The sequence below is a fragment of the Trachemys scripta genome, chromosome 23 (genome assembly GCF_013100865.1).
Source record: "Trachemys scripta elegans isolate TJP31775 chromosome 23, CAS_Tse_1.0, whole genome shotgun sequence".
NCBI lineage: Eukaryota > Metazoa > Chordata > Testudines > Emydidae > Trachemys > Trachemys scripta.
Genome location: NC_048320.1, coordinates 381,499 through 404,411, shown reverse-complemented (window position 1 = coordinate 404,411; position 22,913 = coordinate 381,499). Strand labels below are relative to the sequence as shown.

The 22,913-nt window shown below is 54.4% G+C and overlaps 1 protein-coding gene across 2 annotated transcripts; it reads right to left on the bottom strand.

The window, feature by feature from the left end:
• Nucleotides 1–2,887: 2,887 nt before the first annotated feature.
• On the bottom strand, nucleotides 2,888–22,864 carry DBF4B (DBF4 zinc finger B). 2 transcript variants are annotated; one of them, XM_034755995.1, is made up of 11 exons: nucleotides 22,515–22,864; nucleotides 21,477–21,659; nucleotides 19,095–19,145; nucleotides 17,774–17,843; nucleotides 16,631–16,701; nucleotides 12,704–12,740; nucleotides 10,570–10,615; nucleotides 9,930–10,046; nucleotides 6,655–6,781; nucleotides 5,869–5,993; nucleotides 2,888–5,262 (listed from the first exon to the last, which is right to left on the bottom strand). In XM_034755995.1, the coding sequence occupies exons 1-11, from the start codon at nucleotides 22,677–22,679 to the stop codon at nucleotides 3,891–3,893; spliced, it is 2,364 nt and encodes a 787-aa protein (XP_034611886.1). In that variant the 5' UTR covers nucleotides 22,680–22,864; the 3' UTR covers nucleotides 2,888–3,890. The 2 variants fall into 2 exon arrangements, with proteins under 2 accessions (XP_034611886.1, XP_034611887.1); XM_034755996.1 differs by lacking the exons at nucleotides 16,631–16,701; nucleotides 17,774–17,843 and having other exon boundaries at nucleotides 22,515–22,863.
• Between the last annotated feature and the right edge of the window lie 49 nt (nucleotides 22,865–22,913).

Below are 22,913 nucleotides of genomic sequence, written 5' to 3'. Positions count from 1 at the left end.
GGCTGCGAGCTGAGGGGATGTATTCTAGCCTCCCACAGGAACGACCCCCCTCCGCACCCACAGCAGTTGTGTGTCGCACCCGTGCAACGGAGCAGGCGCTGGCCCAGGATCCACACAGAGAACGTGCTGGTCCCACACCCGGGTCAGCCCCCCGCAGCCCCACCCAGCCTCACGGGCTCTAAGGAACAGCACTCCACATCCACATCCACACACGGAGGGTGCAGGATGGAATAGTTCATTGCATTGATCCCAGCGTCCATTAACCGAGTGCATTTCTCCCAGCCCCCAACCCTGCACAGTTAGACTCTTCCTGCTTTCCCAGGCTCCAGCACCGCTGCTGGACCAGCTGGGAATGAGGCACAAATCCAGCAGGAAACCTGCCTAGCTTCCCCCGGGGGTTTTAACCCGTGAATTGAGGGTTCAAACCCGAGGCCTCCCCTCACCCTCTGTTCTCTACCAGTTGGTACGGTCAGTGTCACTAACCCCATTTTACAGCTAGGAAAACTGAGGCACAGAGCAGGGCCAGAACTTACCCAGCAGAGCTGGGGATAGAGCCCAGCTGTGCTGGCTTCCACTGCAGGGCTCTGGCCAGAGCTAAACCTGGCCGATTCCTTTTATCGTCATCCCCAGCCTCAGCCCCATCACGGCACAACAGTAGCTAGTCAAGCCTCACTGCGGCCTCCAGGGCAGGGCCCAGCAGCTGCACTTTACTGAGGGAGAACCTGAGATACTGAGGGCGTGTGCATCTGATGAAGTGGGTATTCACCCCTGAAAGCTTAGGCTCCAATATGTCTGTTAGTCTATAAGGTGTCACAGGACCCTCTGTTGCTAAATTACACCCACCCAGCCTCCACTGCGTGCAATGTGAGTGCCTACAGGTGTGGGCGTGCACGCAGACAGGTCGATGGGCCACGTATGCATGCAGAGAGGTCACTGCATGTGCAAGTCAGGCTTTGGACAGATGCACTTTGGGAAATTTGTCCCCAACTGCCTGTCAGCGAGAACTGGATACAGAATCCAGGACTCTTGAATCCTTGCCTATGCACCAGCCCCATAGCTCCCTAGAGCGCACTCCTTGCCAGGGATGCGGAATTCAGTCCCCTCCTGTCACCCCTAAGGCCCCCGCCCCGGCATCCTCAGCAGCTCCCCCTGCTGCAGGGGGGTCAGGTAGGGTCCTTTACAGGGGCAGTGCAGTCTAGCCTGACCCCGCTCAGACGCAGCAGCCCTGCCAGCAACAATTACCAGGTCACAAGGCAGGCGGGATACTAGAGAGTAGCCACGCCCGCACGGAACAGGGGCTGGCACGGCCTCGGCTACTGCTGCTGCCCTCAGAGCAGCCACCACTTCCCTCTGGGAGAGCGTCTGATGCTCCAGCTGCCTTGCCTGCGGGAGCCCGGGTGAGCCGGCTGGCCCAGGGGCTGCAGCAGCGAGGCTCTGGGAACAAGCTTGTGCCCAGAGGTGACTGGGATGGCAGGAGCAGGACCCCGGCCTGTGAGCAGGGAGTTGGGGGACACAGCCAGTCTCACCCTGTGCAAGGGCTATCCGCATGAGGGGGGATGGATATGCCTCTTCAGGGGGCCACAGGTGCTAGGGGCCATATGTATGCAGTGAGGAGCAGCGGAGGGAGGGGCCTAGCAGGACTGTTTATCTCAGCTAGTGGGATGGGTGCAAAGGGCAAAGAGCTACTAGGGCCTCAGGGTTTGAGGCCGAGCTGGAGCTGCCCTACAGGGTCTCAGCACCGCTCCTGGGTTCTGCCCCCCTCAGCCTTTGCCAGGAGCACCGGAGCAGACAGAACATGAGCCGCACCCCAAGAGAGCAGGACCCTGGGCTTTGGGCTGGGGTCTAGGCTGCATTTCAGATACCTGTGCCCAGTAAAGGAGGGGGGTCCCCAGGGCCCCCAACACCCTCCTTCCTGAGTCCTGAGGGAAGAGTGGCTGCCCAGGAGCTGGGGTGCACCGGCTCAGCTGACAGCTGTGCTGCTGAGAGCAAGGGCCCTGCCCCACCCCCAGTTCCCCAGCACTGGGCACATGAGCAGAGGGCACCCTGGGCCCCCCATCCATACCCCTCGCTCCCAGCTGAGCAGGAGTCACCCAGCGTGCTCCTAGCATGAGAGATGTGGGGCAGCGAAGTACACCCTGTACCCTCAGTCCCTCCCACCCAAGCAGGGGCTGGCTTGACTAGGCCTCTCAGAGCGAGCCAGCCCCTGGAATTGCAGGACCCCCCATTCCTGACAGGCACAGACAAGGCTGCTCCCAGAGGCTCCCTTGGCCCTTTCATCGCCCCCGGCTGCAGCTCACAGCATCCAAGCAGACGCCGTCATGCCGAGGCCTCCTTGGCAGAGCTGTGGCTTGTGGGAGCAGAGGAAGTGGCTCCTGCTCCGGTAGGTGGAGCTGGTGGGTTCACTCCTGGCTCCGGGGCAGCGAAAGCCTTTCACCACAGGCCAGGACTCCTTAGTTAGGCCAGTCTTCTCCGGGCAGCCGACTGCAGCCAACCTTCACCCTCTGCACAGACACGGAGGGAGGAGAGAAGGGAAGGGATGGGACTGGCTCTGATAGAGAAGTCCTGCTAGAGCATGTGAACAGAAGCAGCTCTACAGAGAAGGGCTCCCAAAAGCACAGATGAAGACTGGAGGGCAGGGGCTGGATGTACCTGAGCCTGCCTCCTTGGAGAAGGCCAAGCACCTGCACCACAGCATGTTTGGACCCACCCAGACAGCCCCCCACCCTAGAGTGGTGCTCCAGCCCACCGAGGCCACAGGGTCCCAGCTATCAGCCTTTGCAGGCGGGGTCTAGACTTGCCTCCTGGACCTCGCACAGGGGAAGGGTTAACAGCACCTGGAGCAGAACGCCCCAGGCAGCCGCACGAGGAAGCCGCGTCTCACACTGGATCGTTACACTCAGTTTATTTTAGTTTTAATTTGTTTCTAAAACAAGCAGGAAGTTTTAAACACAATCATCTGCAATGGCCAGTGGTGACAAGAGACAGGGAGCCGTGGCCCCACCGAACAGAGCAGAAGCTAAAACAGGAAGAGGAATCGATCCAGACAGCGGCTCATTTCCCCCCCCCATTAACTGCACCACAAGTAGGAAGGGGCCAGGGAGATGCAGAAAGAGCAGGGAACGCTGGCAGGAGCTCAGAGCAGAGTCACTTCTAGAGGACAGCAGCTCTTTCTGGGCGAGAGAACGGCAGCATTGACTGCCTGCCTTTCTGCTGCATGGGAAGAGGGGAGAAAACCCCTGCTCCGGCTGCAGATCAGACATGGGGTGCATCCCACCTCCACCAGCCCTGCAGCGGCTAGCTGCACACTTGCTAGGCCAGGCCACTGGCTAAGGGAATGTTGTTTTCCTGGTACTAAGTGCTCCCGTCCCCCTCCGCCAGGGGCAGGCTGCAGAGGGTGATTGAGAGCACAGGAGATACATGTATGAGCAGTGCTAATGAAACACAACAGGCCCTTCAAAAGCCACTGTCGAGCAGCTGGACACATGGTGCAGTCTAGTCTAGGCAAGGGAGTCTGCTTCCTGGTCGCTCCACTGAGGGGAGAGGAGAGAGCCAGGCCACGGCTGGTCAAGGCCTGGCCAGGCCGTGGTCTGTCCCCATGGAAAGACAGGGCTAGCATGGCCCTGCTGGAGAGCCCAGCCTGCGGCCGAGACTCACAAGCAAGTGAACCAAATCTTGCCCGAAGCCTCCAGGCTCAGCCCCACCCTCCATTTGCAGCCAGTAATGATCACGGGTCTTATTCCAGTGCCCACAGACTGGCTCCAGGCAGGCTTGTGCCTTCTGATGGCTGTGGGGAAGGCGGTTTGCCAGAGCCATGGGGAGGCTCCCTTTGCAGCCGAGCTTGGGGGAGTGGGGGGAGCTCTAGCACTGGAAGGGGTCTGTGCAGCGAGTGGCTAGCTGGTCCAGCTACCCAGGCAGGCCTCAAAGACAGCGAAAGGGGCTCCTTCCGTTTCCACGCAACAGTTCCGACAGCTCTGGTCATCTCTGCCTGCCCAGTCCAGCTCAGACTTCTGCTTCAGGACCGAGTAGAGATGGGACTCGTAGCCGCTGTCTCGGACGCTGATGCAGGTCCTCCGGAGCACCTCCAGGTCTACCGGCCGGTTCCTGGTGCCCTGCAGCGTGTCCAGTGAGCAGAGCAGTTGGCCGTCCCAGTCCGACTCGGAAGAAGAGGGTGATGGCCCCAGATTCGGGGCAGGCTGGAGGATGCTTTCACCAAGGTCTATGCTGGTGGGTGGCGCACCTTCAGCTACTTCAGTACAGCGCAAGTGCCTGGCCTGGGGGATTGGCAGGCGTGGGAGGGCCGGCTGGACTGCAGAACAGCTGGCCTTGTCCCAGGTAGGCGATTGCAGCTCAAGGCCAGAGCCAGCCACACAGCAGGGAGGCTCCGGGGCCTTCTCTGTAGGCTGCCCCTCTGGAGTCCCTCTCTCCCAGCTCTGCTGAGTGGCTGTGCTTGCCAGGGTGGCCTCGGTGTCGTCTATAGCCATGGGCACAGGCTCGGGCAGCACACGGGTACTGTCCTGAGGCCTCCCGGAGGCAGGGAAGCTGCAGAGCCTGCTGGAAAGCAGCAAGAGCTCTGCTCCAGGAGCACCAGATGGAGCAGTGCCAGCAGCCCCCTCCGCACCCCGATGAACTGAGCTGCAGTGCTCCGGGCCCATCTGCTTCTCCAGCTGCAGGGCGTCGCTGCTCAGCCGGATCCTCGGCTTCTTTCCCAGCCGCGGGCGAGGGCTGCCGGAGAGTTTGCGTTTCCTGGGGCGGGGTGATGCTCCCAGGGGGTGACTCAGGGGCTCGAGCGCATCCTGGGGAACAAGTTCAGGGGAGCAAGCAGCTGCCTCTCCAGTCAATCCATCGCTGGCCTGGGGCCACCGGCTGAGATCAGGAGCAGTAGCTAAGACAACAGTGCAGTGGGGGCTGCTGCCAACAGCAGATGGGTCCGTGTTCCGACACCAAGCATGAGCCCTCCCAGCTGGCCCTGGGCTAGCAGATGGCCTGGCTCGCAGCATCTCAGCCCGTAGCCCCAGCAGGGGGTGCCCAGCTGGCAATTCCTGAGCAGGAGGGAGCTGGCTGACCTTCTCCTTTGGCATCTCCTCTGGGCCCCTGGAGCATTCCCTGCCCAGCACGGCCACTGCACTGAGACGCAGCTCTGCTTGGTCCTTCCTGGCCGGCTGGTGCTTCTGTCCCAGCTCTGCAGCTGGTGTGCCCAGGCCTTCCACAGCCTTTGCTTGAGAGCCACAAAGTTCCTCGTCAGCCACAGGAGAGCAGGGCACCCTGGGAGAGAAAGTGTCTCATTTAAAACAGGGGCCCCTTGCATGGACCAGACGCCAGGGCTGTGCAGCACCCCTCAGGTAGTCAAGCCCCTCTGTTCGGAAGGCGAGGCAGAGTAGACTGGGAGAGGCACTGGCTTGAAATGCAGCTGTGCAGAACTCCAGCCCAGGAGGGAAGTTCACCAGGGTCACCTGCTGGCTGACCCAGCCCCAGAGAGATGCCCCAGCACAGAGAAATAGGAGGGGGGCGGAGGAGCAGATGTATATTTTGGGAAGTGAGGGGTCCTGCGTCACAGGAGATGAGTCACTCTTGGGTAGGGCATGAGAGGGGGCTGGGAAATTCCCCAGAGAACAGCCCCAGGGCAACAGGAGCCCCGAGCGGCTCGTGTCTTTGAGGGTGCAGCAGGGGAAAGAGCCAGTCTGCCCTGGACACCGAAGGGAACTGGTCACCCTGACCCTGCTCTGCCAAGGGAAGCAGGGCCCCTCCACCAGAGCTACCTGCCTGACAGGTCACGGAGCAGCTGACTGGCTGTGGATTTTAATCCCTTGTGATCTGGGCTGCCCAAGCCAGCCCCTCAAGCCCCAGGGCAGCAAGCTCCGTGTGTGTTACCTGGGGGGCGAGGACCAGGCTGGGATCTCTGCAAAGTCGTTGGTGAGCTGGGCGATGACTTGATCCACGGCCGCATACCGAGAGGCGTCCAGCGCGAACCGCCTGTGCCGGGGGCTCTGGAGGTGCTGGAACAGAGAGCAAGGGAAGCGTGGGGCTAGCCCCTTCCTCCAGCAGCAGCAGGCACACGAGGGCGGGCTGCAGCGGTGCTACAGCACCACGCTGGGGAGAGGGCCAGGGAGCAGCAGTAGCTGCTTGCTCTGGAGGTAGCTGGATGGCAGCTGCTGGGGAAGGCCAGAGGCCCTCGGGGACAGGCCGTGGGGCCAAGGGGAACAGATCTGGGCACAAAGGGACAGCTGCTCTACCCCTTCGTGCAACAGATGCCAGCCGCTGCCCACCAGGCTGCACAGGGCTATGGTGCCGGGAACATCCCAGGGCCAAGATATGACAAGTATGGGGCAAGAGCAGTGCCGTCCACGGCTTGGCTCCCAGCAGCTGGGATGGACACCAGTGCCGGCACTCCAGGCTCCCCCGGGCCAGGGGCATGACTGCCCCTCAGGATGGCACACTCCCAGCTCCCATGGACTTGGGCTGCTCTGCTGAGACAGGTCAGAGAAGCAGCAGAGACCAGCTGAGCACCATGGCGCCAAGGCACACCTGTAAGATCAGCAGCTTCCCCATTGGGCAAGTCTGCATTGGGCATGTCTGCAGAGGCTCTGCCTGCCTTGAGCCACGGGCGGGGAGACTGAGGCAGCGCTAGGCCTGCTTAGATGCCAGTGGAGCCCTTACCATCTGCAGCTCCCCGAAGGTCTCCTGGCAGCATTCACAAAACCCCTTCCTCCTCTTGGGCGCGGCGGCTGGGCTGGACCGGGGGCTCCTCTCTCTCTCACTGTGCGTCAGACAGCCCTCGGGGGCTCTGCAAGAGATCCGCATTACCCCATGCCTAGCAATCGGTTGTGCTAGGTGTGGTACAAACAAGATGGCCTCTGCCCCCAGGGGCAGACAGTCTTAAATAGGAGAGGAGACAGGGGAGCACAAGGACGCTGCGAGAACACTGCTCAGCGTGACAGGCCGTGGTCTCTGCACACCAGCAGCCTGACTGTTGTCGGGTCTGTGCAGGCACTGCAGCAAAGGAGTTAAGGTGGGATCTGAAGGCAGATAGTGAGGCAGCTGTGGGAGATCTACAGGGAGCTCCTCCCAAGCATGAGGGGCAGGGATAGCTCAGTGGTTTGAGCATTGGCCTGCTAAACCCAGGGTTGTGAGTTCAATCCTTGAGGGGGCCACTTGGGGATCTGGGGCAAAATCAGAACTTGGTCCTGCTAGTGAAGGCAGGGGGCTGGACTTGACCTTTCAAGGTCCCTTCCAGTTCTACGAGATGGGATATCTCCATTTATTTCTAATTTCTATTTCTAGGGGCAGCAGAGAAGCAAGCACAAAGGGGTGAAGGAGGCTAGCATCGCTGGGCTGATCAGAGGTTGGAGATGACCTCTTCATAGCCGAGGAGAGGTGAGAGGTAGGGTGGGGATAGGCCACAAAGGGCCTGGAGAGTGAAGACAAGCAGCTTATGTTTGAGGTGACAGAGGAGGAGTCAGTGGAAGGACACGAGAGACCGGGGACATGGTCACAACAATGGGCAAGGAGAACGACCTCTGCAACAGCGTTTGGAATACGAGAGACGCATGTGTCCAGACCAGACAGAAGGAGGCTGCAGTAATCGAGAGGTGAGATGGGAGCTCTAGGTCTGGATGGATAGGAGAGGCTGGACCTTAGGGATGTTCTGCACAAAGAACTGGTACCATTGACACAGCCTGGGTGCAAGGACCTAGAGGGAGGTCTGAGTTGAAGCGGATGCCTGGTTACAGGCCTTGGTGACAGAGAGGACAGTGGGGCTGTCCATACTGGTCAAGTCACAGAGTTCAAGGCCATCAGGGACCCCCAGCTCACTGAGTCAGACCTCCTGTGTAGCCCAGGGCACCAGCCCCAACCAAAATGAGCCCAAAAGGGACTGTCGGTTTGAAGGGCCCACAGACCGAGGGGCCTCAGCCAAGCACCTGAGAGAGAAAATGCCCAGTGCCACCTGAGAGCCCTGGTGCTCGCCAGCCATGTCCCAGCCCAGCCAGAGCCATCCTGAGGCTCCAGAGGAAGGAGGTAAACCCAGAATCCCTGATTGTGACCGAAAGCAGCCTGTACTCACATCCTACACACCACGGTAATAATCTGTGCACAAAATATGCCTTGTGAGGGACCAATAACTCGCTGATCATTAACTTTCTTGTGCAATGTCTGCATGTGACGGGTATGGAGAGTCGTGGTGTGTGAACCAGGGGCATGTTGGGGAGGTGCGCCAGGTCTGTCCCAAACATAGGGATGAGAGTCCCATTTATATCCCCCCACCAAGCTGACAAGGGGCAGAGGCAAACCTCACACTGACAAGAGGGGAAGGGGAGAGAAGAGGGCAGCATGGCGTCTATGCCCAACAGGAGACAGACGCTTGGTCTGGGTTTCACTTTTCCAGAGGAATCCACTGCAAAGGCTCCCTGGGCTAGAAAGACAGGAGCTGAACCTCCAGTGATAAGCAGCTGATGATGTACAACGTTACTGTACTACAAGAGTACTGAGTGAGGCCTTTGCTGATAGCTAGTGACTGGTGATGAATATCACTGAACGGGCTGTATTAACACTGGATGAGGAATTATGGGTACTCCCAGATACCAGGCTGTACAGTCTGCCCAGACAGGAGGGGATGTCACAGCTTTCTACCTGTCTCCTATGAACATTAAGCACAGAGGAATCAAACAATGGAAGCCGCTTTTCATGGAACTCAAAGGGGGATGGGAAGCCCACAGGAAGGGAAAGAACAGCAGGAGATCATCCTGCTTCTTGAAACGAGGTCATTGACCTTCAGAAGATCTAAGCAAGGACTGAAGCCATCTTTGGCATCCATCACTAGACAGACGAGTCCTTCAATCAAGGGGTGGAAGGGGGGGGAGGGGGGAGGAGAAGGGGAACGTGAAGTCACTGGAACCAAATATAGGTGAGGAAAAAAAGTCTTAGGTGAAAGATCTTTGCCTAAGCAGACAAGGGAAGCCAGCACCTTGTACCTTTGTGAACTTCAGCCACGGCTAGGAAGGATGACTGGTGAGAGAAACCTCATTTCCAGCCAGAATGTGTTCATGGCTAGTTTGTCCCCGCTTCTTCTTGTGCCCACATTGTCCTTCAGCTTCAACAGCTCTTCACCCCCGACATAATCAGAGACCAATCATGAGCGGTCTCCCCAGGCTAAACAAGCCAATCCCCTCTCATAAGGTCAGCTCTCCATGCCCCTGGTCATCCTAGCAGCTCCTCTCTGCACCTGTTCTGGATTCACCTTTCATGAACATGGGAGACCAGTGCTCCAGATGAGGTCTCACTCAGCCCGCTGAGAAAGGAGGTAGCAGGAAGGACGGGGGGAGGGATTAAGAACTCAGTTTTAGCCATGTTGAGCTTGAGCAGATGGCTAGACATCCATGAGGAGAGGAGAGAGGGAGGCTGACAGGAAAGTCCACGTGTTGTCAGCAAAGAGTAGCGAGCTGGTTTGTGGAGGAGATTAGCCAAAGGTAAGGGCAGGAGGAGATGAGAAGGGGACCAAGGACAGTCCTGTGGACGCCCACAGAAAGCTGGCAGAGGAGGAGCAGCAGCAGCAAGCCCCTGAGTGCTCAGGAGTCACACGAGGGCTGCAGCTGGGTCGCACAGACCCACTTAACACCCAGCCCTAGAGGAGTCTCTGTGAAACACAGGCTCTGGCACAAGCCATCGGCACAGCAAGGTCTGGGGATGGGGAGGCCACCTGCCAGCCAGGGGCCCTCCCCAGCCGGTTGGCAGTTTTCTGACCTGGAACAAGGTCAGAGCTCAGGTTAGCTCTGATCAGCCGAGCCGTGGAACAAAGCAGCTCAGGAGAGAGTCTCTCTGGCCCCGTGCAAAGGAGCTGGGAGTCTCTGGTGACCCAGGGAGTCTGGGATGCCAGTGGCTCCACGGCAGCAGTGGGGCTGTAACCGCCATGCTCCCTGGCAGCCTGCACCACCTACCTGACTCTGCAGGAGCTTGAGGGGGTTTTCAGAGGCTCAAATGGGCTGGATCTATTTGGTGCCAGGAAGTTCAGGTCAGGGAAGCTCTTGAATTGGTGATAGAAGGGCCGGAATTTCCTGCAAGAACCATCAGTGTCAGACGTTAGGCATGGCCGTGATCCATTTTGGCCCGGTTCTCACTTACCTGGGCTACTGCAGGATTCCCACACCTCCTCCCTGAGCCTTCGTCCAAGCACAGGGGATCGGTGTTCCCCTCACCCTGCTTGGGGCTTCCACTTCCCATTTAAATGAAATAAATAGGCAGCAGGTTTAAAACAAACAAAAGGAAGTTTTTCTTCACACAAATGCAGAGTCAACCTGTGGAACTCCTTGCCAGAGGATGTTGTGAAGGCCAAGGCTATAACAGGGTTCAAAAAAGAACTAGTGCACACAGGGTAACCTAGGCTACATTTCTGCCCCACACTTGCACTTCTAGTGCTGGGGAAGAAGGGTATCAGCAACTCACTCGTCAATGAGGGGCTCGGAGGGTTACAAGGGTGAGGGAAGATCCGCCCCAGGGACTCCTCCCAGCCCTTCAGCCAGGGGGTTAAAGTTTGGCCACAAAGTTAAAAGAAAGGTCAGATTGAAATGGCTCATTCACCTGCTCCGGTCCTCAATCTTCAGAAACGGGGGCTTCAGTTTTCCCACTAGAAGGAGAATTTCGTAGTTAGCAGCTGGCCTGGGCAGGCATTCCTTCCCCACCACAATGCACACCCCATCCCATTATCCAATCCCTGGCTACACAGAACGGGACTCCAAAAATCTAATGTTTGTCTCCCCCCACGCCAATATTTATAACACTTCTGGATGCTAAGAAATCCTGAAACAAGAATCAAGATCTGTTTGCCAGAGTCTGCAGGAAGCCTGAAACAATAGCCCTGAGCGGCATCAATTTTCCACTTATGTCCACCAGTGGACTCTGAAGCCTAATGCGAAGGATAGACAACTTTCACCGCAGATAGTCATTTAAAAGGCAAAACATACGATCTGTGTTCAGAACCTTGGTGGGGATGGTTATGTCTAGAGAAGATTTAATGGACAGCTGAGAGACAGCCAAGAGTTCAAAGCTGCTGCAGATGAGCAAGCAACAAAGGTTGTTAGTTCTGTTAACAAGGGCCCAAGTTGTGGTCAGGCCCAGAGCCAAAGCGCGGCTGTTGTCAGAATGCACTCCATGTCAGGCGGACAGCAGGTACCAGCGTGTGCTGGGGGAGCGGTAGCTGAACTCAGCCTCAGCGGGGTGTCAGGATACAGACATCCTCTCATGGGGCATCAGGTTGATTCTTCCCACAAGCAGGATTTAGGGCTGTGCCTTCCCGATACGTGGGCAGCACAAGGCAAGTAACCTGCTGTGCCCCAGGCTGTGCCAAGGTGCTTGATGTTGCAATTGAGGAGGAGGAGGATTTGGCCAGGTGAGAAAGCATGGGGGAGTCTTTGATTCTTTATGATGGGCCCAGGCCTGAAAGGTGTGTACCCGCCCAGCACGGGAGATCAAGAACGTCGAGTCTGACCACCCCTGCTGGGGCTGGGGCGCCCAAGAGGCCTCTGAGCAGGTTTGAGCCGAGATTTGCATCCAGGATGTTAAGTCACTGAAGCGAAGTAGCTGTTAGAGCACAAGGCTCAGATCGTTCCCACGGAGCTGCTGGGTGCTCAGCACTTTCGGAAGTCAGACCACATATTTAGGGACCTAAAATGAGGCTGGAAGCACCATTTGGTGCCCACATGAGTGGCCTGGTTTTGATCAGTGACAAACCCCATCCCCAACGGTTCAGCTTTCGCTCTGTTTGCAATCTTTACACTAGCTCTCAGTCACTGGAGGTTCTTCCAGGCCAGACAAGACTGAAGTCCCGTCAGCAGGAAACAAGGTTTCCTAGAGATCTCCGGCCATCTCTGTCCCATTATATAGGAGCAAGAGGCAGAGGGCTATTGTCTGCCCCAGCTCTGGAGGTCACCTTTTAAAAAAAAAAAAAAAAAAACTCCAAGGAGGCAGCTAAGAGTCAGACTTGACTGAACGCTTTGAAGGCAGCAAAGGCTTCTCTGAACGCTCCCTTCCCAGCAGGGTGAGGCAGGGCGAAGGCCACATGCTTCCAGGCCAGCCCCCCCATGAGTAAAGCATCATCGCTGAAGTACTGCCACACCATTGGTGCTCCAGTCTGCACAACAGATCCAACGGTGCAGTGAGCCAAGTACATAAAAAAATCCCCCCCAAACTGTATGTTAAGGCATGGTCAGTCCTACATCGGCGTCAGTGGCATATTGCAGCCTTCTGCTAACAGAAGCGAGTGGGATGTGGGGAACACGTTGTCCTCTCCGGAGGAGGTGTTATTCGAGACTTCATGTCACAGCCAACAGTGGATTCAGAGAATGAAGCCGCGGAAGCTCAGTTCTTACCATGACTCACAATTCTAGAAGCCCTGCTGTAAAGTTTCTCACAGCACAGAAGAGACAAGGTAAGTGGACAAATGATTAACATGGTTTTAGACAAGATCCCGCCTGAAAGCAAGAGCAGAAAGCCAGCCACACAGGAAGCATCCTAGCTATGCTTTCAAAATGCTGCACAAGCTTTAAAGCACGACAAGGAGAGCCCAGCAAGTTTTCTGTCTGAGCTTGGACAGTAAATGGCTTTGATGGAACAGAAGTTTTTGCAGAAACAAGTCGTTTTGTTGAAACAGTGACGCATTTTCACAAAATCTCCCAACCAGCTCGACACCAGCTGAGAGCAAAGCTTCTGTACTGACCTTTAAGGACTCCTGGCCCCACTGAGAAACACTTCACCTAGACAGAAAAACAGACAGCATTTAGGATGGGGGCCAGCCATAGACAAGACTAGCAGCTCACTGATTCCAGAGCAGTGAGGGGGGAAGATGGCAGCATAGGGCATGCTCATCCTTAAGGCAGTCCACAGCTGCTGTGGCACAGGAGTTATTGTCCCCTGGTGTTTGGCAGATCTGACTTGGTTCGCGTAGCTCAGCACTGCCTAGATCAGACTCCTGGAAAGAAGATCATACGACTGACCCTCCTAAAGCAAGGCCAGCCTCACCCGGCCGCCACCCTAGCACAAGCCTGCTGGCAGACTACTGACTGTCTACCGCATTGTGGTTTTACCTCCCTTGCCACTCGGGTGGAGAAAGCTGGAGTTTCCCCCCTGTAAATTGGTTGGGATCCGGGCCTGTTGTAGGTTGGTCACCCAGCCTAGCACTAGGCCTGGGCGGCACCTGAAGCTGGCTTGCTAGAAGTATTTCAGCTTGGGTGTGCTTTTTAAAGCCCATCTAGTTATACCAGCAAAAGCGCCAGCATGGACTCCGTTATACTGAGCTAAAGGTGCCTCCTCTGCCTGCATAGAATAAGGACTTTTCTACCAGTATCTCCACATCCCCACTAGTCTAGGTTATACTGGTTTAGCTATACCAAGCGCATCAGTTTCAGGCCAGAACCATCAGATCATCTAGTCTGACTACCTATATATCATAGACCACCCCCACCCCCTAGACACACCTGTATTGAGCCCAATAACTCCTTAGGCTAAAGATTTCAGCCCTCAGGAGACTAAACAGTTGCATGCCACAGGCAGAGAATAGAGGCATTAGTGGTGTCTCACTCTTGAGGCCCCTGCAGTGGCAGGGAATTGATCAGGTGACCTGCTCAGATATGTGACCCACACTGCATAGGAAGGTGGAACCCTCCTCCAAGATCTCTGCCAGTCTGACCTCGGGGGACATGCCTTCCCAACCCCAAAGCTAGTGATCAGTGAGACCCTGAGCACATGAACAGGAGACACCAGCCAGGCAATGGAGGAGAAATTCTCTGCACCATTTCAGAGCACTGATCCACCCTGTCCAGGGTCTCATCACCAGCAGTGGCCAATCACTGCTGCTTCAGAGGCAGATGAAAAGACCCAGAATACCTCTGGCCAATTGTGCCCTGGGGAACAGATTCCTTCCTGACCTCGGCAGGCAACCTGCTTAAGCCCTGAATTGTGAGATTTGATAATAATCAATGTCGTCCTACTGATCTGCGAGTATTAGGAACGTGCAGAGGACAGTGTAGAGCTTCCTGTTCCTCCCCATAGCCCATGAAGGAAGGGGATGAACAGGGGTTCAGAGATTCCCAGATTCCAAGGCCAGAAAGGGCCACCATGACCACAAAACAGCCTCACACACGCTGGCTGCAGCATTGCTCCCAGAGCAGGATTCAAGCATGTTGCAGAAAGATTCTAATCTCACTATAGAGACTCCAAGCGAGGGTGAGTCTACCACCTCCCTGGGTAAGTTGTTCCAATGTTCACTCACCCCCAGTGCTGTGAAACTGCCTCTTACATCAAGGTGGAATTTGTCCAACTTGACCTTCCAGCCACTGGGTCTTATTCCGCATTTGGTGGTGGAGTTGAAAAGCCCCTCTCCTGATCAGAGATCTTGTCCATGTGTCAGTGCCTAGACGCAGTGAGGAACTCACCCTTCAGTAAAACGAATAGAGTGAGTTGGAGCCTCAAATTATGAGGCTCCTTTTCCAGCACCTAGATCACGTGGGGCCCCTTTGAACTCTCTCCAGTATATCCTCCTCTTTGAGGTGGGGACACCAGAACTAGAGTGTTCTAGTAGCTGTCTTACCAAGGCCATAAAACCATAGTAATGCAGGTCTGGAAGGGATCATCCAGTCCCATACTAAGGTAGGATTAGACAGGTGTGCGTCTAACCTGTTCTAAAAAACAAAAACCATCACTTCCCTACTTTTACCTGGGGAGGGATAGCTCAGTGGTTTGAGCATTGGCCTGCTAAACCCAGGGTTATGAGTTCAACCCTTGAGGGGGCCATTTAGAGATCTGGGGCAAAAACATGCCTGGGGATTGCTCCTGCTTTGAGCAGGGGGGTTAGACTAGATGACCTCCTGAGGTCCCTTCCAACCCTGATATTCCTTTCCATACTTGTCCTTTTTGCCACACTTTTACACTGGTTTCAGAGTAGCAGCCGTGTTAGTCTGTATCCGCAAAAAGAAGAACAGGAGTAATTGTGGCACCTTAGAGACTAACAAATTTGTTAGTCTCTAAGGTGCCACAATTACTCCTGTTCTACTTTTACACTGAGATCTCATGTTGAGGGACATCTACAAAACTATGTCCTTTTGAGTCACTACTTTTCCCCCAGTCTTCCATCCTGTACGTACAACCTGGATTCTTGGTTCCTAGATGTATTATCTTGCATTTTAATACAGCCGAATGTATTTTGTTGGATTGTGAGCATTTAACTATTTAGATCATTAACAGTATCCTTTCCTCATTATTACTACCCCAATCTTTGGGTCATCTGTAACTTTACCAAAGATTTTGCATCATCGCCTAGAATGTTTATGGAAACTAACTTGATTGGTTTTGTTGCGCTTACAAGACTGGTTGAAAGAGGCAATAGTGTTGATGTAACCGACTTCTGTAAGGCCTCTGACTTGGTACTGCATGATACTTTGATTAAAAACTAGAATATAAAACAGCTAGTTTTTAATCCATTTAGTGTGTGCCAACTAAACAATCATCCTCCAGCAGGTGCATTTCTAGTGGGGCCCTGCAGGGATCAGTCCTTGGCCCTACGCTATTTAACAGTTTTTATGTTTTCTACCAGGTCATTGATAAGTCATCACTGATAAGTCTGCAGAGGAGAAAAATTGGGGGTGGTAAATAATGAGGCAGGTTACTGATTGAGCATGATCTGGATTGTTTGGTAAGCTGCATGCATGCAACCACTGTGTTTTAATATGGCTAAACATTAATGTATACATCTAGGAACAAAGAATGTAGGTCACACTTACCCAGTGGGAGACTGTCCTGGGAAGATGCGATTAAAGATTTGGGGGTCATGGTGGATAATCAGCTGAACATGAGCTCCGGGGGATGCTGTGGCCAAAAGGGCTAATGCGATTCTGGGATGTATAAACAGGGGAATCTCGCTTAGGAGGAGAGAGGTCATTTTACCTCTATTTAGCATTGGTGCGGCTGGAATACTGCATCCAGGTCTAGTGTCTGCAATTCAAGAAGGATGTTGATAAGTTGGGGAGGATTCAGAGAAGAGCCACAAGACTAATTAAAGGATTAGAAAACCTGCCTTACATCGAAAGACTCAAGAAGCTCACTCTTAAAGAGGTCAGTGGGTGACTTGAGCAGAGTGTGTAAGCACCTACCCAGGGAACAAATATTTAACAACGGGCTCTTCAATCTAGCAGAGACAGGTGCAACACCATCCAGTGGCTGGAAGTTGAATCTAAACAAATTCAGACTAGAAATAAGGCACAAATTTTTAACTGTGAAAGTAATCAACCATTGGAGCAGTTTACCCAGAGTCGTGGTGGATGCTCCAATCCTGACAGTGGTTAAATCCAGACTGGAGGTTTTCTAGATCTGCTCTAGGGATTATTTGGGGGAAGTTCTGTGGCCTGTTTACACAGGTGGTCAGACAAGAGCATCACAAAGATCCCTTTTGGCCTTGGAATTGTTGATAAAATACTTATCGGCACTGGACAAAAACCAATCCCTATGGGGCCCTGCTCATTGACCTTGTATGTTCAGACAAGGCCTGAAGTGACTTTGCTGTAAGAGGGCTGCATCCTGGGTTACTCAGGGAGGACAACACACACTTGTTACCAGGAAGCCCTGCACTGGGGGAAAGGTTTAGGTCAGTTACCATCATCTTCTCACTCTGCTTCCTTGCTCCTGACACACGGAACAGCAGCTGCTGCACATGGGCCATCATTTCTGTGTGGGGTGGGAAGTCAAGGAGCTAAAGTCCAGAGAAACAGAGGGAGCTTCTACTCCTCCGCACCCATAGTGAACAGAGGATGAAAGAACGATAGATCTATCCACCATACCAGGGAAAGGGCTTTAGCGCCCTCCTCTGCCACTTTTGGGAAAGAGTGGTACTGCACATCCTTCTTCCATAGAGGAAAGAAGGACAAGAGCTAGTGGCCAGATGGGAGAGGGAGCTCTGCGTGTTGGGTGCTACAATCAGTGGGAGCTAAGAGCTTTCAGCCCTAGATGGCTGACTGCTGCGTTGGTCCTGAGAGACCAGGTGGGTGAGGGAATCTCTGTTCTTGGACCAGCTCTAGCAGCATTTCCCTTTACAGAGGGGATGCCGAGGAGGGTGCAGCATGCCTTAGACAAGCAGGCAGAAGCGGAGCTGCAGCCCACTTTAGCCCAGAAACTCTGAACTCGCGTTGGACGGGGCTAGGTGTGCATGAGCCCAGGATACAGAGCCTCAGCTGTCAGCTCGAGTGCAGCACGGGTCAGCAGAGACCTAGCGCCCCAGCCCCATTGCTAGTGAGAGGCATCCCCAGTGCTCCCCTCCTTCCCTGAGGATCTCGGCAAGCTGCTCTCGTGGGAGTCGCTACATGCCAGGATCAAGGCACTTCAGCAGGGCTCACGGACACTGTCGATGCTAAACGTGGTCTGTGCTTACGGATTGATGGCCCCGAAGGCCTCTCTATCAGGGACGTGCATTTGACATACAGACCAGTTGTGATCCTAAGGGGTAGTGGTGGTTCTGCACCTGTGTTTGGAACCCTTGGATCAGAAGAGGAAGGTTATAGTCAGACTACTAGGAAAAGAACAGAGGTGGGTCTGACCAAGCCCACACCCCATTCCCCACACAGACTTTTGAAGGCCCTCCTTTGAAAGCCTGTTTCCCCCAGGGCAGCAAAGCCTCAGTCACCATCAAATTCTTGCTCCCCCCATAACCAGCCATTCACCCCCCAGGCCACAGATTCAGAAGCTAGATATTAAAGGTCAGAGTCCCATCCCCACAGCACAGAGAGTTTCTGTAGAAGGATACCATCCACATGCAAGATCCGAACCCCCCAGGAGCGAGCATTGGCAAGGATACTACTGCCACTGCTGGAGTCCTGCATAAACAAGAGGAGAGACTCAGTGATGTACAGCCCAGGATCGAGTGGACATCTCAGTCGGACTGCTGGCCTTGACAGGCTACGAGATTATATTGTGGGTCACATCACTGTCAGGCATTAACATTAGTCTTTCCTGCCCCACATCCAAAGTCAGCAGCAGGATTTTAGCAGATGCCATTTTGAGAACTTCTAGAGTTATAAGCCATGGCTTCCCAAATGGAAAGGCTGCAATCCCACTGCTCAGAAGCAGTTTTCTAGCCCATCTTGCCTGACCAGAAATCAGTGGTAGCCAAGATCTTGGTATAAGAGTTGCCGGCTTGCTCTTTTCAAGACTAGAAACAAGAGCTATCTTGCTGTAAAGATGGGATTTTTTTTTGAGCAGCCAATTCTACCTTTGCCATTTCAGAAAGCTCAATCCTGGGCCAGCTCCCTGCCCCAGAGGGGATCTGTCAATTTGCAGATGAAGTTGACATTTCCAAGTCCTAGGGCACATGGTGCAGGGAAATGTTCTTACCCGGACTCAGAGCTGGAAGCATGAGCTAGACTAAGTCAGCTGTAGCGTGAGCCTTTTAGTTAAGCATCAATGCCATGTTTGTTACTGAGGGATCAGAAACCTTTCAGCACAAGGGCTAACGGCAAAGCATCTCCCAACTCCGCAGCCAGGCTATGTGGCTAACCAAATCCATGTCCCCAGTGGCTTCAGTGCTCCCTAGGTTATTGTTAAGTCTCCGGATGCCGTTGGGATGCTCTTATAGGCCTGGTCTGCACCTAAAAGCCTCAGGTCAACCTAGCTATATCACTCAGGGCTGTGAAAGATTTCACATCCTGTGCAGCATACGAACCCCACTGTGGTCTTCCATTGACTGAGTTTGGAGAGGTGGGTAATCTACATTGACAGAAAACCCCCTTCTGTGGGAAGCATCTACATCGCAGCGCTGCCACTGCAAAGCAGTCATACGCGTTGGGTCGTTAGAGCAACAGTAATGTAGCTGCCTGTATGAGCGTCCAGTCCAAGGGCCAGCATGTGGGAAAGGAATAGACCCCGTATGGGGCTGAATGGCTCAGAACACCGGGCAGCGTTACAGTCTTGCATTTTTGAACGGAGGACGTGTACTTGCAACCCAGGTGGTGTCTAGCGATGGGCCAAATCTCTGCACCGCTCCCCAAGCACAGGCCGGATTGTTGCCCTGCTCAGGAATGCCTTGCACCTACCTGTCTAGAGGGGAAGCCCATCACTTTGCTGCTCACCTGGTTCCTCATGGCCTTCTGCAGCAGCTCCTTCCCCCTGCTGATCAGAGCCTGCAGAAGACACAAGCCAAACAGCATTTAGACCAAAAGCTCCGGAGCAGCCAGCCAGGTGGACCAGTACGCTGCTGCCCAGATCGTTTTAAAGGGAGAAGGAACAGATTCTCAGTGTCATCATGTACCGTGTCCCTGGCACCCCCAACCATCACTACCACCCCTGATTACAGACCTCCAGGCAGATGCAATAGGTTTAACCTTCCCAGGAAAGGATTCTGCTCAGAGCCCCAAGGCTTCCCTTCTCCACCACAGGCTCTTCACTGCAGAGGTCCTTTGGCAAAGGACATGCTTCTCTTGGGCAGCAGTGTGACGAAGTGGGACTGTTCTTAATGTTTTCCTCAGTTTCCCCTATGCAGTTCTTAAGTATCTAGGTGGTGGGATAAGGGTGTATGGTTGCTGCAGAGCAAAGGGCCAGTGTACATAAATGCCCAACACTCTGTCTCCTAGCAACTGATGGCCTGGGCCCCTCCTCTGCACAGATGCCAACTGAAGGTGTTGGAGACAAAGGGATCAGGTGACCTCCTGGCCCAGGAAGGAGAAAGCCCAGAGAAGGAGGGCAGACAGGGGTCTGCCTCACTGGGCCCCAGAATGGACCTGGCGGAGGGGTCCCGTTCGCTGGACCTAGAAGCTCTGTTTTAGACTGTGTTCCTGTTGTCTAATAAACCTCTGTTTTACTGGCTGGCTGAGAGTCACGTCTGACTGCAAAGTGGGGGGGTACAGAACCCTTTGGCTTCCCCAGGACCCCGCCTGGGCAGACTCGTTGTGGGAAGCGCCCGGAGGGACATATGCTGAATGCTCCCAGGAGAGACCCAGGAAGTGAAGCCGTGTGAGCTTCTTGCCCTGAAGACAGTCTGCTCCAAGGGAGAGGAGGCTCCTTAAAGTCCTGACTGGCTTTGTGGGGAGCAGTTCCAGAGCATTGCCCGGGGATTCTATGACAAGCAGCAAGTGGCTTTTGTACCCTGAGGCTCTGCCCTATGGGACTAAAAGTCTGCCAGGGACACCTACAGTCCGCCCGGCCTTCAGCATGTTGGACCAGAGACTATAGCACAAGTCAGGTTAACAGTGCAGCAGGAAAGCCATGGATGGGACTCTTGCTAGATCTGCTATGGAAGCCATTTGGCCTCTGCCTAGACATGCCCAGCAGAGGCCATGTTGCAGTAGGATGCCCTGTCAGACCGCAAGGAGAGAGCAAGGTTGCTTCTAGTTTGGGGGTGGGGCTCAAGCCATCTGACCGTGTATTATTTCTTTACTACTCTGGGCAGCCCTCAGTGCAGCCCTGGCCAGTGCCCTGCCCGGTGCTGCATGTTCTACTGTTAACATTTCAATGGAGTCAGCATGTTTTACAGGTCAGGAAGACCTTGAAGTGCAACACGGAACCCCTTTCTCTTGACCTGCCAGCTCCCTCCTCTGGCAGCACGGCTGCTTCCCAGCCCACCCATATCTGACCCCTGCTGCTTCCACCTTCTCCAGTGTAGCCTCCCACCTCTGAGGATACAGAGTTCAACTTGGATCTGTTGAGTCAGCCCCCTGCCCAGACAGGGACTTGCTGACTGAGAGCAGAGTTGGCAGGATGCAAGCTGGAAGTTCTAGTAGGGGACCCTGGATGTCATCCTACCAGCTCCTCGGTGATCATTCCTCTGCTCTAGTGACATTTCTAAGCCTGAGGCAAAACCCAGTGACATGCAGAGCTAGTCCCTGCATGAATGCGAGGGGGAGGGGCACCATTCACATCCATCCCACCAGCCAATACCAGAACAAGTCACACAAGAGGAAATTAGAAGTAAATCCATACAAGAAACAAGCCCCTATAGTCCCACTGCTCAGCGGAGATAAATCAGCCAAATAAACAATTTCTTCCAGCTCGCCAACATATCCTACTACAAACCTGTGTAAATTCCTGTGGTATTTATCCCTTTACCACTGATTAGCAATAGCCTGGGTGTGCGGGCCATTTGCTGAACTGTGGGAAGTTTGTCTGCCACCCGAACATTTCCAGTTTTGATTATGAGCTGTAAGCTAGGAAATGAAGGGCACACCATAGTGCCACTGTATGCTGTTGGACGGTGCTGCACCCCAGAGGCAGCTGCACCGATCTCTATGGGCACTTTGCAGAATGTTTGGAGATTAAAAATGCTATAGCAAGATTTGGCATCGAGCCCCTGCCAAGAGGGCAGGGCTTATTTAACGGAGTGTAAACAGCACCAGGATTGGGACAGATGAACAGACAGGTGTTCTCAGTGCGGCAAACAAGCTCTTCTGCAGTTGCCGCTCTCAGGCTCTGCTCCCCACGAGCCACTGCCCCAAGGCTTAAGGCTGCCTGGGCCTTACACTATCTGCTGGCTTGTGGTGAGGCCCCGCATGGCTCCCTTTGGGCAGAGTCTTTGCCTTGGCATCCCCTGAAGCTGCACTGCTCCGCTTCTCAGTCTGTCTCCGAGGCCCGCTGTCCAGTTTGGCCTCTTTGCTGCTGGAAACCACATAGCTGATTTCTTTACTCAAGAAGCTTTCAATCACCTGGACCAGAGACAAAAACAGAGTCAGCTGCAGGGCTGACAAGTCCACAGCAAGATCTGGAACATCTTGGTAACCAGCAAAGCAACCACCATCTTCAGCTGCCTAGATGCAGGAACAGTGCTGTGAGCGCACTAGTCTTTAAACTAGGGATTTTTCCCCTTCCAGCTCCATCCCTTACTGCCTTCCAGCCTTAAGGCCTCCTCCCCAGTCATGCTAGACTACTAATTATATGCAACTGAAAGATACCTTGTAAGGACTATATTGGTCAGCCTAGTGAGCTGGGACACTTGAGAATCAGTTTACATATGTACTCAGAACCCTTCCCCAGCATTAACCCCAGTGCGCCCAGCCCCCAAATGCACGGTTCTTGAAAAATCGGTTCTTGAGAATTCAAGAGCTCAACTCCCATTTAATGGGTAAGTTTTCACAAGAGACCAGCACCCAACATGCATCCAGTGGCTGAGCTCCTGAAGAACTGGCACCACTTGGGGGAGCTGAACTCTCTTGAAAACCCAGCCCCACGTGAATAGACCTACAAGCAGCTCGTGATGGACAGTCCCCATCTTTGGGCTTGAAAAGAGCATTCAAGACTTCCTGAGTCCTGCAGATGGGAGCACAAAGGGTAAAGTGACAAGGCCAGGGCTTTCCAGGAACACATTCCTACCCACCACCATTACAGGTTAAGGTTTGGACTAGAGGCGCCGCATTTCACGCCCCCCACTCAAGTCCATTCACAGCTCTGCCCCTTGCCAATGCAACACTCCTACAGCAGCATCAATTGGAGTCTTTGGCTCGTCTGGCGCTAGACTGGAGCTGCTTCATGCTCTCCAACAGGCAAGGTGCCTCCCTACTCACCCCACCCAGCTGCTTTATTGTCACCACCAGAAACTCCACATTCTTGTTGTTCGGCAGGTCCAGGTAGAAGGATTTTCCTAAGAAGGGCAGGTTCTTGGATGACCCAGTCACCTCCTGCTGTTTCTCTGGGGGCCGCCTTTGCCTTTTCTCTGATTGACAGCCCATCCTACCTGCTTAAAAAAAACCAGCACAGCCAGCGAGAGTGTCAGCCTCTCCGATGAGCAGTGGGGAGAGCACAAGGGACTAAGGGGTCAACTGCTTTGGGTTCCTTCTGCCCAGCACACAGGAGAGACAAGCGGCAATGCCGCACACAACACAAGTCCCGAGAAGAAAGGGTTACAGCTCAACTCCTTGCCTTGGTCCCCCAGCCCCTGTTGTCATGGGGGGGGGCGGGTTTTG